General features: G+C 44.6%; 1 protein-coding gene across 3 annotated transcripts in view; it reads right to left on the minus strand.

The window, feature by feature from the left end:
• Positions 1 to 14,144, minus strand: part of Ntrk2 (neurotrophic receptor tyrosine kinase 2) — a 136,238-nt gene that overhangs the window by 72,752 nt on the left and 49,342 nt on the right. For all 3 annotated transcript variants that reach the window (XM_052156714.1, XM_052156716.1, XM_052156715.1), the window contains exons 7-9: positions 7,525 to 7,661; positions 6,482 to 6,614; positions 5,259 to 5,564 (exon numbers count right to left, since the gene is read on the minus strand). In XM_052156714.1, the coding sequence (XP_052012674.1) occupies positions 5,259 to 5,564; positions 6,482 to 6,614; positions 7,525 to 7,661 (576 nt within the window). The remainder of the gene's footprint in view (positions 1 to 5,258; positions 5,565 to 6,481; positions 6,615 to 7,524; positions 7,662 to 14,144) is intronic.

Consider the following 14,144-nt stretch of genomic DNA (forward strand, 5'->3'; position numbering starts at 1 on the left):
TGCTGGGGTCAAAAGTGGGCATCATACACAAGCATTCTTCAATAAAACAAAGCAATCACTAGGTACCTAAGCACTGAGAGCAAAATATTCCTGCGCATTTTGCTGCGAATGATGTTACAAAGACGTGAAGTTGGTTCTGCTTACAGTGACATATCTCCGAGCTTCACTCCAAAAAGGAGTAGAGAAAGGGAATGACCTTAGGCATCAGAAGGAGTTCATCCTCACCCGCACTTTCTAAGAAATACACGCTGGCTATATGTCCTCCATAGAGGGCGGATTCCAGAAAGCTGACATAGGGAAGCAGCAGAGTCCTTCTGGATAAGGAGAGGAGTAAAATGCATAATAAAAACATTTGAGGGCAGTCTTCACCTCATTGTGCCCACAGAGGTGAGATGCATGAGCCTGCTCTATATCTCAGTGCCCCTCAGTGCCCTAGTGTAAGGGGACAAGTGCGTGCCCGATGATGATTGGTCCTCCGGCAGACTTCTCAGACATGCTTGACCCCACGGCTGCCCTGTAAGTGGCTCCTAAGACCTTCCTGTTTAGACAGAAAGTCACACTTGGGTGTTTAAAAAGAAGACCACTTCAAGCTATATAGTTGGTCAATTCTGGCTCGGATCCAGGACCAGAATCAGATGAGAAACCCTATCTCCTCCCCCAGGCCAAATGCACCCGTGTGCCAAGCATAGACTAAGCCTAAGGTCCCGAATTCAGACACTGGGTCTGAAGAAACATTCCGGGGGGGGGGGGTGTCAGGAACAGGAGTCGGCTGGATGTTAAAGTAAAAATTCACGGGTCCCACCTACCCCAACTAAGCATTCTGCTCAGTGCCTTTCATTACATGAAGAGAGTCAAGAAGTTCCTCTGTCCTCAGTACCGAATCTCTGCAGATTCAGCCAGGTCCTGCCTGATATGAGGACAGAGAAGTTCATGGGCCATCAAGCTGATCTGTTAGAGCCAGGATGGAGGCAGCCATGGCGAGGAGCTGGGCAGGGAAACAAAGGTCACGTGCTTCCATTCCCATCGCTGACTGGGACCTGGGCACTTTCTTTTGAGAAGGGCGGCTGATTCTAAGTACCCACTACCGCTAACACCACTGCCACCACATTCCTCAGAAGTCACATCTGCATCATTTCTCAGACCTCCAGAGAGAGCTGGCATGCTGTTCGAACTTGCCCAGAGTCTAGTGCAAGGTGGTGAGTAAACAGTGTCCCAGCCTTAGTGACTACATCAGTGTGAACAGGAAGTGCTCAGAGGCAGCGCTCACAATGAAACTGGCTAAATACTGCACCCCTGCAGTCCAGTTCACCCTCTGGTGATAAGTCGTTCTAGGGAGAAGAACAGGAAGGAATTACTAAATTCCCCAGGAAGGGTTGTGGGCTGTTCCTTCCCAGCAGTCTCACACAGACCCATTCTGTGGGCTTCCATTGTGCTTCCTGGACGTGGTAGGCTCATTAGACTGGGCTCAACTACAGCAATGAGGGTATGGCTAACACGTGTTCCAACCTGTGCTCTTCAAGTAGTCAGGTCAAGGATCTCGAGTGTTCCCCAGGACCGCATGGCACCAGCAAGGGATTGAGTTAAGTCTCTGTGGGGACTCTCATGTCCTAGGCTACTTGGAAATACAGAGGGGACCCTAATAACGTGAAGCTCATTGTGAAGGAGGGAGTTAGTCTTGCTGGCTGAAGTACAGATGTGTTTGCTGCTGTCATGGGGACTACCGAAAAAACTACTTTGCAAGAACAGAGGAAGGCTTCCAGGGAAGCAACTCCAGTGGTGCCATGGGACATTCCCAAGTCTGCAGGCATCAAGCCAGCACCCAGCAACTTTCCTCCGGCATTAGCTCTACCTTACTCCCATCCATACCCACCACAGGTGAGCCAGAGAGCCAGCCAACCACGGGTGAGCTAAAGAAAGAGCCAGCCAACCATGGGTGAGCTAAAGATCCAGCCGGTGAGCCAGTCAATCACAGGTCAGATCTACAGCTGACTCTGAGCAAGAAGGAGGAAAAACGGTCACAAGATCAAACCCAGTCTTAGTTTCTATCTCTGATGTGATAAATTGTTTTTTTTTTAAATTTACGTTAATTTTATGTATATGAGTGTTTTGCCAGCATGTATATCTGCTATGTGCATGCTTTGGCACATGGCCAGTAGAAGACATGAGATCCCCCGGAACTGTAGCTACTGACAAGCTATAAGCCACCAGGTGGATGCTGGGAATAGAACCATGTCTTTTGGTATAGAGCCAGTGCTCTGAAGTGCTCAGCCACTTCTCCAGACCATGACAAGCTATCTCTCCACAGGGCCTCTCTCTGTGGCTCCAGATAACTGAATAGGGCCTCTCTGTGTGGCTCTGGATAACTGAACAGGGCCTCTCTCTGTGGCTCTGAATAACTAAACCAGGCCTCTCCCTGGGACCCCAGATAACTGAAAGGGCCTGCTACTCACTCAGAAAAACTCTTTCCCAGCTCAGAGTTCTCCTGCTAGGCAGACATCATCCCTGGTTACTGTATGACTATCATCAAAAGGAAAATGCCAAATGCTAGCTTGAGGATCACTAAGTCGGAACTGCTAGGATCGGGCCTCAGGAACATACACCAAACTGAAGGAAGGCAGAGCTACTGCTTAAAAATGCCCAGCTGGCTCTACTACACAGAAGCACCGCCATGCTGGGAGCCAGGACCACAGCTCGTAGAAGCTGCTTTTTCAGGGACAACGAAAACCAATGATGGAATAAAATTAGCAGTCTCCACGAGGTGATGCTCCTTGGTGCGCCAGACAGATTCCGTGGCTGTCTCCATCTCCTTCAGGAGCTAGAAGCTTCACCTTTCACTTTTAGCACAGGCCAGAGTGTTCAGAGCTGGGTTTGCTTCTCAAAGGCTGGATCTAAGATGGCAGACTGCTGTGCCTGGGGCCTGAGGAAAGGTTCTTCCCTCTGTCGTGAACGAGCCCAGGTCTTCCTGTGGAAGGCACTAGCTTTGTGGACACAGATGGCAGCTGTCACTCCACACATCACCCTGGGTGGGTGCCTGGAGTCAGTGACCGGGATCCAAAGACATTTCATGGGGTCCTCGGGTTGTTGGGTCTCTCCAGTTCCGACCTCACACGCTCAGATCTTACACATGGCGCCCTGGGCCCTAATACCACAGCTGCTCTGCTGGCCGCCCCTCCCTGTTCTGACATAAGCAGTGTCTGACACCGGGCAATGGTTTTTTGAATTCCCCAGCACTGGAGCTGCAAGCGTGAGTTCTCGCCCAGCTTGTGTGTGGACACTGGGTATGTGAACACGCGCTTGTGGCAAGGATGCTAACGATCCTGAACCATCTCTGCAGCCCCATATTTTTTATTTTAAATATGTAATAAAAAGGAGTAAGTGGGCAAGAGGAGAAAAGAGGAGGGGACACAATTTACTGGCTCCGATTAGCTGTCCTCTGGCTTCTGCACTCATGTCAAACATACAAATGCATAGCAAAAATTCAGTTGACTTTTTACTCCTTATAAATATGTGTGTTTTTTTAAAAAAAAAAAATTGAGAAGACCCCCATCCAAGTTATGATCAAGGCAAGAAACAAACCTAAGGACTGATGCATTAAGAAATGAGCCCACATGGATACGAGAAGCTTAATTCAGACAAATACTAGCACCATAGAGGAATGTTCAAAGGAAAATACAGCCAAACCCATGAAGAACTGTAAAACTGTCCTTTTAGTGTGTGGCTTTCAGAGGACACAAACATGTCTCTTAGAGCATTCAAACTCTGGGCCTTCACCTGAACAAGGTTTTACCCCAAAGGCTGCTGATCGAACAAGGCCTAAAGCCTGTGAACTGTAACCTGCCAAATCCTGTTCTCCACCAGACACATGGACCACCGCAGCAGAAGTCAGCACTGGGAAGCCTGAGCAGAGGCCTCCAGAAACTCTCCGTACTGTCTACGACTCTTCTATAAATTACTCACAAATAAAATTTTTACTGAAGGACAAACAAAGAACTACTCTCCCGAGCTGGAGTCTGGCTTCCTTTCGAAGCTCTTGCTCCCACAAACGCGTAGGAAGCAGCACACCCATCCAGAGATTTACTGCAGCAGGCACAGCCAGGCAGCTAACCTCTCAATTAAGAGGAAGCTTTAATGGGGATGACTACAACAACCAGGGGTGTCTGGGTGTTGCCTCCAACACTGCATGTTTTACGTACTCCTGTAGGACTTTTGATAAATCAAACTGACATAACTCGAACCACATTTTGAACACATTCAGGAAGCCTGTATGCTTAGGAGATATTTAGGAAACAAGGAAGTAGGAGGTGCTTACATAAAGAGAATGACTGCCCTTGTTTATTGTAAGACAAATTCACTCTGGGTGGGTGAACTTAGCTTCATCTGAATCATCTTTCTCCACACGCTGCTTTACAAGGTCCATGTGTAAAAACCGGCCAAGCAGCCCCTTGCTTCCGATCTCCACGGTCCTCTTTCCCTCTCGCTCCGCCACATCACTTGTGACTCAGATCAAGTCTCAACTATGGTAGTGAGGAGTTCTCCATGCAGGCTTCAGTATCACAGAGCAGGCTCAGCCCTTCAGTGGAGCAGTTGCCTAAGCAATGAGACTGGGTGGATGGGACACTCTTCTGCAGGGCTGTAGCTGAAGCGGCAAAGGGGTGACAACTGTCCCTCTCCTGCTGGCCCTGCAGGGACTTCTCCTCCCCTGTTCACAGTATGGTGCACCTTAGCCAGTTGAGCACGATCCGCAGTGTCGGTTTCTAACCCACAAAGAGGAAGCTGGGACTCTGATCCCACATGGACAAGAGTGTAGAAGACGAATCTTAAATATCTTATGAGTTGACCAGTTGCTCTGCTCTGGATTTTTCCTGGGGATCAGCACTGGGGTGTGAGATCTCATTAAGTATTGAGATGGTGGTTAGAACAACCTTCTTATGCACTACCAAAGCCCTCCGTCAGTAATCTCGTGTCAATCCAATTACTGTTCAAACTCATTCACTCCCTATTTTCTGGGGTCATACAGGTCCCCTTCCTTGATGTGCCTCACCCTGTGTGTCCTTTTAGGCTGATGGTCTTAGAGCTGAGGAGGCAGCACCTAGACAAGGCCTACATCCTAGCTGCTACACTCCACCACTTGCCCCAAGGAGCAGATCTCCCATGTCACGACACAAGGTACACGAAGACCAGACCACATGACTAGCAAACCCGCTAGCTTAGTGCATAGCTCTACCCTTCCCCCACACGCAAAGCCTCCAGGCACTCACCGTAGTCAACTCCAGGTCGGCCCATGAAGTGAGCAGAGATCTGTCTCTCATCCTTCCCGTACTCGTTCTTGGCCATTAGGGTGTAGTCTCCATTATTCATATGAGTGGGATTATCCAGCTGGAGGCAGCCGTGGTACTCCGTGTGATTGGTAACATGTATCTTAGTACAGATGTACTTGGATTCGTTCAGTATGGCCCCATTGTAGAACCACTGAAGCGCTGGCTTGGGGTTGCCCCTCACCGTGAAAGGGATGCACCAGTGGTGGTCTGAGGTTGGAGACTCGAGAAATGTGATAGTTGGTGCAACTAATGAGAGAGGGAGGAGAGAGAGAGAGAGAGAGAGAGAGAGAGAGAGAGAGGTATTAATAGCACCAGAAAGTTCAGAATCCTCCCTTTTGAATTCCATGTCAAGAAGAGCTTTTATTTAACCATCATTCAGTTTAAGAAAACCCACAATCAGTAACTCCAGATTAATCATTTGTATCACATGACTGGTCTAACCCCTATCAGGAGCTCCTGGGAGCAGCTAATTCCACTCTGCTCAAGACTCACACAACACAGTGAGACATTGATGGTGGGAAGTGTCATCTGATGTCTGCTTTGTCTTTGTTTGTGCCCCCCCACACACACACACATCTTAATATTATGTGTATTCATCATAGGAAACAATGAGAGGCACACTTTTCATTAGTAACTCTTCCTTAAATAATTAAGAGAACTATAGAAGTCACTAAATTGATAATGACTTTGGAGATGTTCCAGGAAGCTTTGCTCCCATGGAACTCTTACTACAATGTATCAGGCGAATCAAGACAGCAACTGTTACATTAGCATGGAGAGCGAGAACCTGAGAGCTTCTGTCACTGCTGAATAGCAAATACAGTTTTAGATGCTCTGAATTACAGTATAGTTCAATTTTTACTAGATTCTAAATGTCCACATTTTGATTCTCGAAATGCCTGAGGTCTGATTTCAGATTGGAAAAAACAGTCTGGTGATTATCCAACTTTAAATGTGTATAGCATCTTATGCTTCAGGGATTTGGGCATGAGCAAGTGGTCTCCTTAAACTGACTTCAGGATAAGAACCAGGGGCTGACACCATTTCTTAGTTAAGTACACACAAACGCCTGAGATATACTCTTGTGTCACAAGCTTAGGCAGCCTACAGACTACCCCTGTGACAAGGGCAGAAGATCCACAGTCACTGCTCTCAATACTTACAATGCACAGTGAGGTTCACAGAATCTTGATCCTCTCCTACAAGGTTTTCTGCCACACAAGAGATTTGCTTTCCACTGTCATCAGATGAAATGTTCGTTATCCTTAAGGAGCCCTGTGTGTGGCTTGTTTCATTCTACAAAATGAATAACAGACAAAAAAAAAAAAAAAAAAAAACATTGATTAGAATTAATCCCAAAGTATTGGAGTTTCTTCCTGAAATGTAGTACACACACACACACAAACACACACGCACACACTTTCCTTGCAGATTGCAGACTCAAGTAACAGGAAGCTGTTCTCTGGTTCTGGGTTTCAATTGCTCAGTGTCTGAGTTTGACTTAACGTTCTTGCCCACCTTCCTCCAAGGGCAAAGATTACAAGGGCCGTCACTTCCCTGCTCAGAATAACAATCTGATGTGTACAGATGATTAAATGTAATCTTTGGGTTGTTTTTCTCCAATTAAAGATAAGTAGAAAGTAAATGACATTTTTTTTTTTAAAAAATCACGATAATGCCTATGTGTAGGCAAATAAAATATTGGGCAGTTTTGATGGTTAGTAAAGATAGGCAACTTGACAATGTAGGATTGCCTGGGAAGGGAATCTCAATGAAGAACTGTCCGGGTTAGGCTAGTTTGTGGGAGATTGTCTTAACTGGGTTAACTGCAGTGGGATTATCCACCCTATATGTGGTGACAGGTCATAGTGTCACTGTAAAAATATAGGCATAGCTAGTTGGATCTTGAGCTGATAAGAAGAGATGAGTTGATACATGCATTGATTCACTGTCCCTTCCTCTTGGCTGTGAACTTACTGTGACCAGGTCCTTCAAGATCCTGGGACTGTGACTACCCACTAAAGATGGACTGGAGATGTAACCTGGGACTGAGCACCCAATGAACCCTTTCTCCTTCTCCTTTAAGGGGCCATTTCTGGGGCCTTTTATCAGAGCAACAAAAAGGAATCGAAGAGAATGGTTATCAATATGCTTAATATGGTCTCCTCATTGTCACCCTACAAGACAGAACTAAACACAGTCTCACCATGTGTTTCGAAACCAAATTCCCAACGTCCCAGTACAAGGTGGGGAGTGGGTCACCCCCTACACTGCAGGAAATGGTCACAGACTTTCCTTCCTCCACCGTGAGGTTAGGAGCAGCCAGACGAGCAGATGGCAGACCTAGAAAAGAGAAAAGCACACAGAAACACACACACACAGTTACAGTTGGAATCAAAGTGGCCAGACATACATTGTTGCAGAAGCCCATTGTTGCAGTAACTCAGTTAAGTCTAGAAACTTCCATTGGGCCCTAGAGTTTAATAGAATCAGATTGTCTAGGAAAACCAGTTTGAAAGCATTTCTCAAGGATGAAACTCAATGATGACCTTGTTCGCATGCTTCAGAGCCCAGGTGGAGTTAATTATTATGAATTAAATTGACCATTCTGTTCATACTGATGATGGGAAGTCATACATATGACTCCTTATCACAGTGAAAATAAATTCTTAAAAGGTAAAAGAAAACCTTAAAGATGTATTTATTGTTAGAGGAAATTGTGACCATGACTCATGCATTTTAGCATTTCAGTGGTGTGGCTTTTCTATTTATATTTCGAGAACTAGACAGTTCTTATTTTCATTCATGCTGCTTTTGCTTCCCTGGACATCTCTCTTCCCAAGTGTGCACCTTTCCTTAAACTGCAGTGCCTTTTACCTAAAGCATGGCTTGGATAACTACCTATGTGTTGGTCCTGCCAATCAAATCAGCCCACTTGCCATGAGGACCATTTGGAGTGACTGTGTCCATCCCAATCACCAAGTGTCACAGAAGTGTGGTGGATCCTTGTCTAAGTAACTTGGTAGTCAGAAAAAACAGTTCTTCTGCAGTCACTATTAAATTGCAATTAACCCACCTATTTGCCAGCAACTAAACTGACATATTTTATACACAAACCCTTCATCATTAAGCTATCCTCATTGGCTAAGCCACTATTCTTTAGTATTAAAGCCAGACTAGACAATATTTGTACATAGTGTGTCTCACAGTGTTTCAACCACTGAGAGAAGACACCCCAGTAAAGTCTGACTTTCAGGGACTTCTGAGACCTCCTTGAAATAGCCTTTCCCATAAGCATCCAATAGAGAGGAATGTTACATCTTTTGTGGGTTTCAAAGAGGTCTGTACTATCCCAAGTTTGATGAGGCAACAGAGCACGCAACAAAAGTCAAGAGAACGCGCAGGAAACAAAAACAGACCCTACGCTGTGAACTTCATTCACATAAACGGTGTGAATTAGGAAACAAGTCAGGGCAGAGCACCATTACAGTTAATGGTGTAGTCTGGGCAACTTCCTAAAAATATGTGTTTTATTTATTTTTTTAGCCCAACATGTAGTTGCATCGTTTGAAGAATCTATAGTCATAAAGCTTGTTACTAAAAATAATCAAGCTATGGTGTGAAGAGTAGTTTGCCCACAGCTGGATGACACTGCTTCCTGTGCATCCCTCAGAAGCACCCACTTCATCTATTCGCATATCTTATTTACTGTTGATCTCCACCTCACTAAATATTATGTTTGCCCTCCTATTTGTTGGCTTTTCCATTGTGGAATTACCTACTGATCTCCTGCCAGGAGGGAAATTGCATCTGTGCCCCAGGCTTTCCCACCTGCCCACACCTCCATCTTTGCATCTTTCCACATGCTGTGAAGATACATAATATAATGAGACATAAATCAAGACACACAAACCTTACTGAGACTTAGACCACCTTAAACCCGTCTATTCTACCCATTTATCTTCAGATCACTTTGAGGAAGAGGCAATTCCTATTACTCAACCCACCAGAAGAATTATAAGAAGTTCTCCCAACGTCCTGCTTAGATGAGGGGATATATATGCAAATTTGTCAGGTTTTTTATGAATGCTATCAAGTTTACCCAAATATCATCAGAATCTTTTATTCTCTTTATAGGATGGATATCCAACTTTACCCCAAGAGAAGAGGGTCACATCACCTGAACCATATACAACAAGAAGTTTGTTGAATATGAATGTATAGCAGGCTTTCAGCCAACGTCTGTGATTGTGTCCCTACATTCATGCACAAGTCACAGTTCCCCTGTGGACTGCTCAGTGACCAACATTCTGAGGCACAATGACAGTTACGACACGTCCCTCGCTTTCCCGGCTTTTGGTGTTCGGTTGGCTCCCATTTTCCTTGTATTTACAGACTGGTTTACTGATTCAGGGTGACCTTGAGATCCAAACTTATCCTAACAATGTGGCTCCTCCCAAATAGCCCTGTCATAATCACACAGCTCTGGGGTGTATGCTTCCCTTCAGTCGTGTATAGTAGATCTTAGATATTCTGAGTACATAAGTGTTAAAGTGGGATTCAGTAGGAAATACTACATAGTAATCTTAATTATTCCCATAAAGTCTCGGTTAGTCTTTCTTTTCAAACTTCACTTGAGATGGCCAGCAGCCCTGAGTGCGTTTGTTTAGTTACAGTAGGAGCAATGGTAACGTTAAAGTAGTTCTCGTCGGTGTGTTATCTTCTCAAATTCTTGCAACGAACCTTGAAGATAAAAAAATCTGTATTTATTTTATTAATGAAGCCTATAAGTAGAAAAGTCAAACACATCTTTCAAAGTTGTCCAAGTCAATTTAGACCTGGGATTTGAACTCAAAATAAAGGGCCTTCACTACTATAGTACATTACCCCCCAGAATTACACACATTTTGTTCAGACCATAGATATTACATCATATCAAAGATCTGAGAATTTGGCTCATCTGTAAAGAGTTCTGTGCCTATTTTGTGAAGGAAGAATGAGTCTCCATATTATAAGTTAATTGTCTCACCCTGTCATAGGACTTTGCAAAGGAATCTGTGCAAATTGGCCAAGCTTAGATCTTTTAAATGTAAAGTCTCCTGCAAATGAATAAGCACCTGCCTCATGTTAAGTCTACAGCATTGATGCACTGGCCAAGACCCAATAATGGAAAAAAACAATCTGTACTTGAAATATCACTTGAGGCTTAATTAGCACAATAAAAATGAATTGGGAAGCATGGATCGCCAAGGCGGGATAAGCCACTCGCCAGGCACTGCTTCCTGGCTTAATAAGATTTGAAATCAGCACAAGTCCACAGCAAAGCCCAGCAATGCTCCCAAAAGCTCTGGTGACAGGCCTGATGGCAAACACTAGCCACCTTCCTTCTGTAGGAGAACCTCACAGAAGATGAGAAACAGCTAGCATCCCCAGCAGAGAACCCACATCAATGCTCTTGACTTGAGTTTGTTCAGGAAAGAAGTGTTCGCCTGTAGGCTGCTTGATTGATGAAGTCTACAAGTGTTAGAAATAGTAAACCAGCTTGCTTCCTTTGAACCACAGCTCCCCAGATAAGGCACACACAACTCACCACTGGACCCAGCTTCTTTCCCCAAGAGTATGGGTGAACCCAGAAGGTTTGTGTTTCTAACAAACTCCTCATGCCACAAACCACAGTTTGAGTAGAGGAGGTTTAGATAATGGGTGTTGGACAATTATTCCAATTGTTTTTACAGCTTTTGTTTTTACAGCTATTATTCCTAAACCCAACAGGGGCCTGGGTAATTATCTCTTCTACCACCAAAATTTCCACAGAGCGTGTTCTGGGAGAAGTGAATTCTTTAAGATGCTTAAGTGAGTATGGTGGAGATGGGGTAAGAGGCAGAGACAAACGCAAGATTAAAAGTAACAGAGATTAAAAGGCAGAGAGAGCTAAAGAAAGCTGGATGTTTGTAGCATTACCCTCAGAAGTCTTTCTGTTGAAAGTAAGAGAACATGTAGCCATCATTGCCTGTAGATGCCCTCAGCTGACTTAAGTACCAGACTACTTGAACTGTGTGATTTTGTTAATTTCTTTGAAGCAAATTTGACACAATGTAAAATATTTAAATCCAGTTTAAAATGTTTAAATCCAGATGCCAAATACTTTTAAAGATACTACTATTCATGTTGATGATAGCAAGTAACACTAATAGCTAACTAGCGTCTATTAGTTCTTTAGTATGTGCTGGACTCCATCTTAAATGTTTTCATGTATTCTCTCCGTAGTCATCCCAAATATCCAAGAATACATTAGTATGTCTATTTCCCGGTGGAGGGACTAAGAGTTAGGGAGTATTGGAATTAAACAGACCAGACGCTGTATTAGTCCTAGCCTGACCCTTCCCCCTGCCTGTGGCTTTCACCCGTGCATGGCTGACTGCCGCTTTAGCTGGAATCTTCCATCTGCTTCAACCCATAATGGGGGTCTGACTCTGAAGACCTGCAGCGAAGGTCAAGGGACCTCAGCCATGGGCATGTTGCACCTTTCTGATAAATGAGAAAAATCAAACCTCTGCTCATTTGGGTTCTTAACTAGAAAGGTCACAGAAAAGTCACCATCCTGCTTCGTTGGTCAGTGTTCACTATGAAGTCACGATGGTGTGTTTTGTCAATCTGTCGGTACTTCTGGGCTCTGTTTATCTGATGTTGGTTTACCATTCACGGATATAAAACTAGTCTAGCAAGCTCGGGTTTCATCTACATTCTATCTTTTCCTTTCTCCCTTTTAAGAATTTTTTTTATTTCATTTTGTGTTTATGAGCGATTTGCCTGAGTATGCTATGTATGTGTGTGCGTCATGTGCACACAGTGCCCATGGATGTCAGAAGAGGGCATCAGATCCCCTGCAAATGGTTATGAACCACCATGTGTTTGTCAGGAATCAAACTTGGGACCCCTGGAAGAACAGCCAGTGCTCTTAGCCACCTACCAAACCATCTCTCCAGCTGTCCCTCCTCCTCTCTCTTCTCTCTGTGCATAAAGAACACACAGAATTCTACTTTGGAAAAAATAGTCTGGACCTCCCTCTATCTCTGGAGCATACTTTCCAGCATGTGTGTGTGTGTGTGTGTGTGTGTGTGTGTGTGTGTGTGTGTTCATTCATTCTGTAATCAGGAATGGGGTCACCATAACAAGACGGATCTGTTTAGATGTAACTGCTTACAGTGTGCTGAAAAAAAAAACAAACTACTAAATTAAAAAACACCTTCATAAGCTCAAAGTGGACATTGTGCATCTAAGCTTTTGTGAGTCATGGTATAGAAGTGGAGGAGTGACAACTACCAGATAGCTTAGAAACAATTTCAGCAGCTTTGTTTGACATTCTAAAAAGGACAGAAAAAAGCGACAACCCACTGTGGGCTTTGCTTTATTTTCAAAAATAAAAACTAATCTCTCATAAGGTGAAAGCAAACAAAACAAGATACAGAAGCGGAGGGCAGGTGTTTTCAGGAAGACAGAAATAAGCAATATTGAGATGCGCGTTGATCTTGATAAGATGCTGTCCTGCTATGCTCTGGGCAGATGGGCTACAAATGGTAGCTGAAGCCCAAAGCCAGTCATGTAAATAAATCCCTGGCATGGATTTAAGTCAGAGCACAAACCTCTCCTCCCAGGCACATGTGGATGTTCACTGACCCTCCCCAACACTCGATGTGTGGCTGATACTTTAAGGAATTCTTACACTAAGTTTGGAAAATTCAAAAATGGAAATTGTCATTATGAATAACAAAAAAGCCAAAGGCAGGTGTGGCTTCAGTCCAGGGTGCTGCTTAGGGTGTTCTATGTGGTACCCACCCTAGGTCCTCCAGCAGCAAGCAACCTGCGGCTGATGTTTGCTACAGGGCTCTCTTCCTCACAATGACTGGCTACCAGTGAGCTCAGTTGAGGGACTACTCTGATATGACCTAGAGACATGCCCTCTTCCCTAGCCTTACCATTTACCCAGAACAGACCATTGCCATGCCTGTTAACTTTCTGATGATGCCTCCTCACAGATAATGTTAAGTCATGATTGTAGTATTTAAAAGTCGAAGTATACGTCTGAGTTAGGCAGAAGAAATTGTTGCAACGTTCCTATTGAAAAGGACCAATGGGAAGAGTGCCTTAAGACACAAGCTTGAGTAGCTTAGAAGGCACGTTCCTTGATCCTGCCACACCCCCACAAGAGATGAATCTACACAGCCCATCAGTGTTACCCTCTTCTGACAACATATACGGCAGCCATTTCAGGTCTTCAGATTCCTAGTTCACTGCACCCCTTATCCAGTTAACAATGGAATTGCACGAACCCATGGGTTGCCTTTCAAAGGCCATTTTCATGAAGCTTAAGGGGTCATACAGAGAGGCAGACCACAGTGTGTGTCACAGCCAGAATAACTGTATGCTCATTCACGGCAGGTTGGCACCATCACCATAATACTCCTGGGCACTTTGACTGTTAATAGCAATGGTGCTAAACTCCTACCTTGCCCCCAGCTTAACTAAAAGAAGAAACAAGACCCTCTTCAATATGATAAGGACAGACATGTCAATGGGACTTTCGGGTAGCACTAAGATTGAGCCTAATATCCTGAAGAGGTTAACAGCTATACTAGGCCCCTCCCCTGCCAGTCCAGCAGGGAAGAGTAAAATATCAGTCCTCTCATAACAGGGTCCCTCTTGAACATCTCAAACATTTCATTAGCTAACATGGAACTGCTGAGATGGCTCAGTTGGTTAAGGTACTTGCCTGATGACCTCAGTTCAATCTCTAGATCCCTCCTGGCAGAAAAACTCACTCCCAAA

Source organism: Apodemus sylvaticus, chromosome 14, assembly GCF_947179515.1.
Source record: "Apodemus sylvaticus chromosome 14, mApoSyl1.1, whole genome shotgun sequence".
In the NCBI taxonomy this organism is placed as follows: domain Eukaryota; kingdom Metazoa; phylum Chordata; class Mammalia; order Rodentia; family Muridae; genus Apodemus; species Apodemus sylvaticus.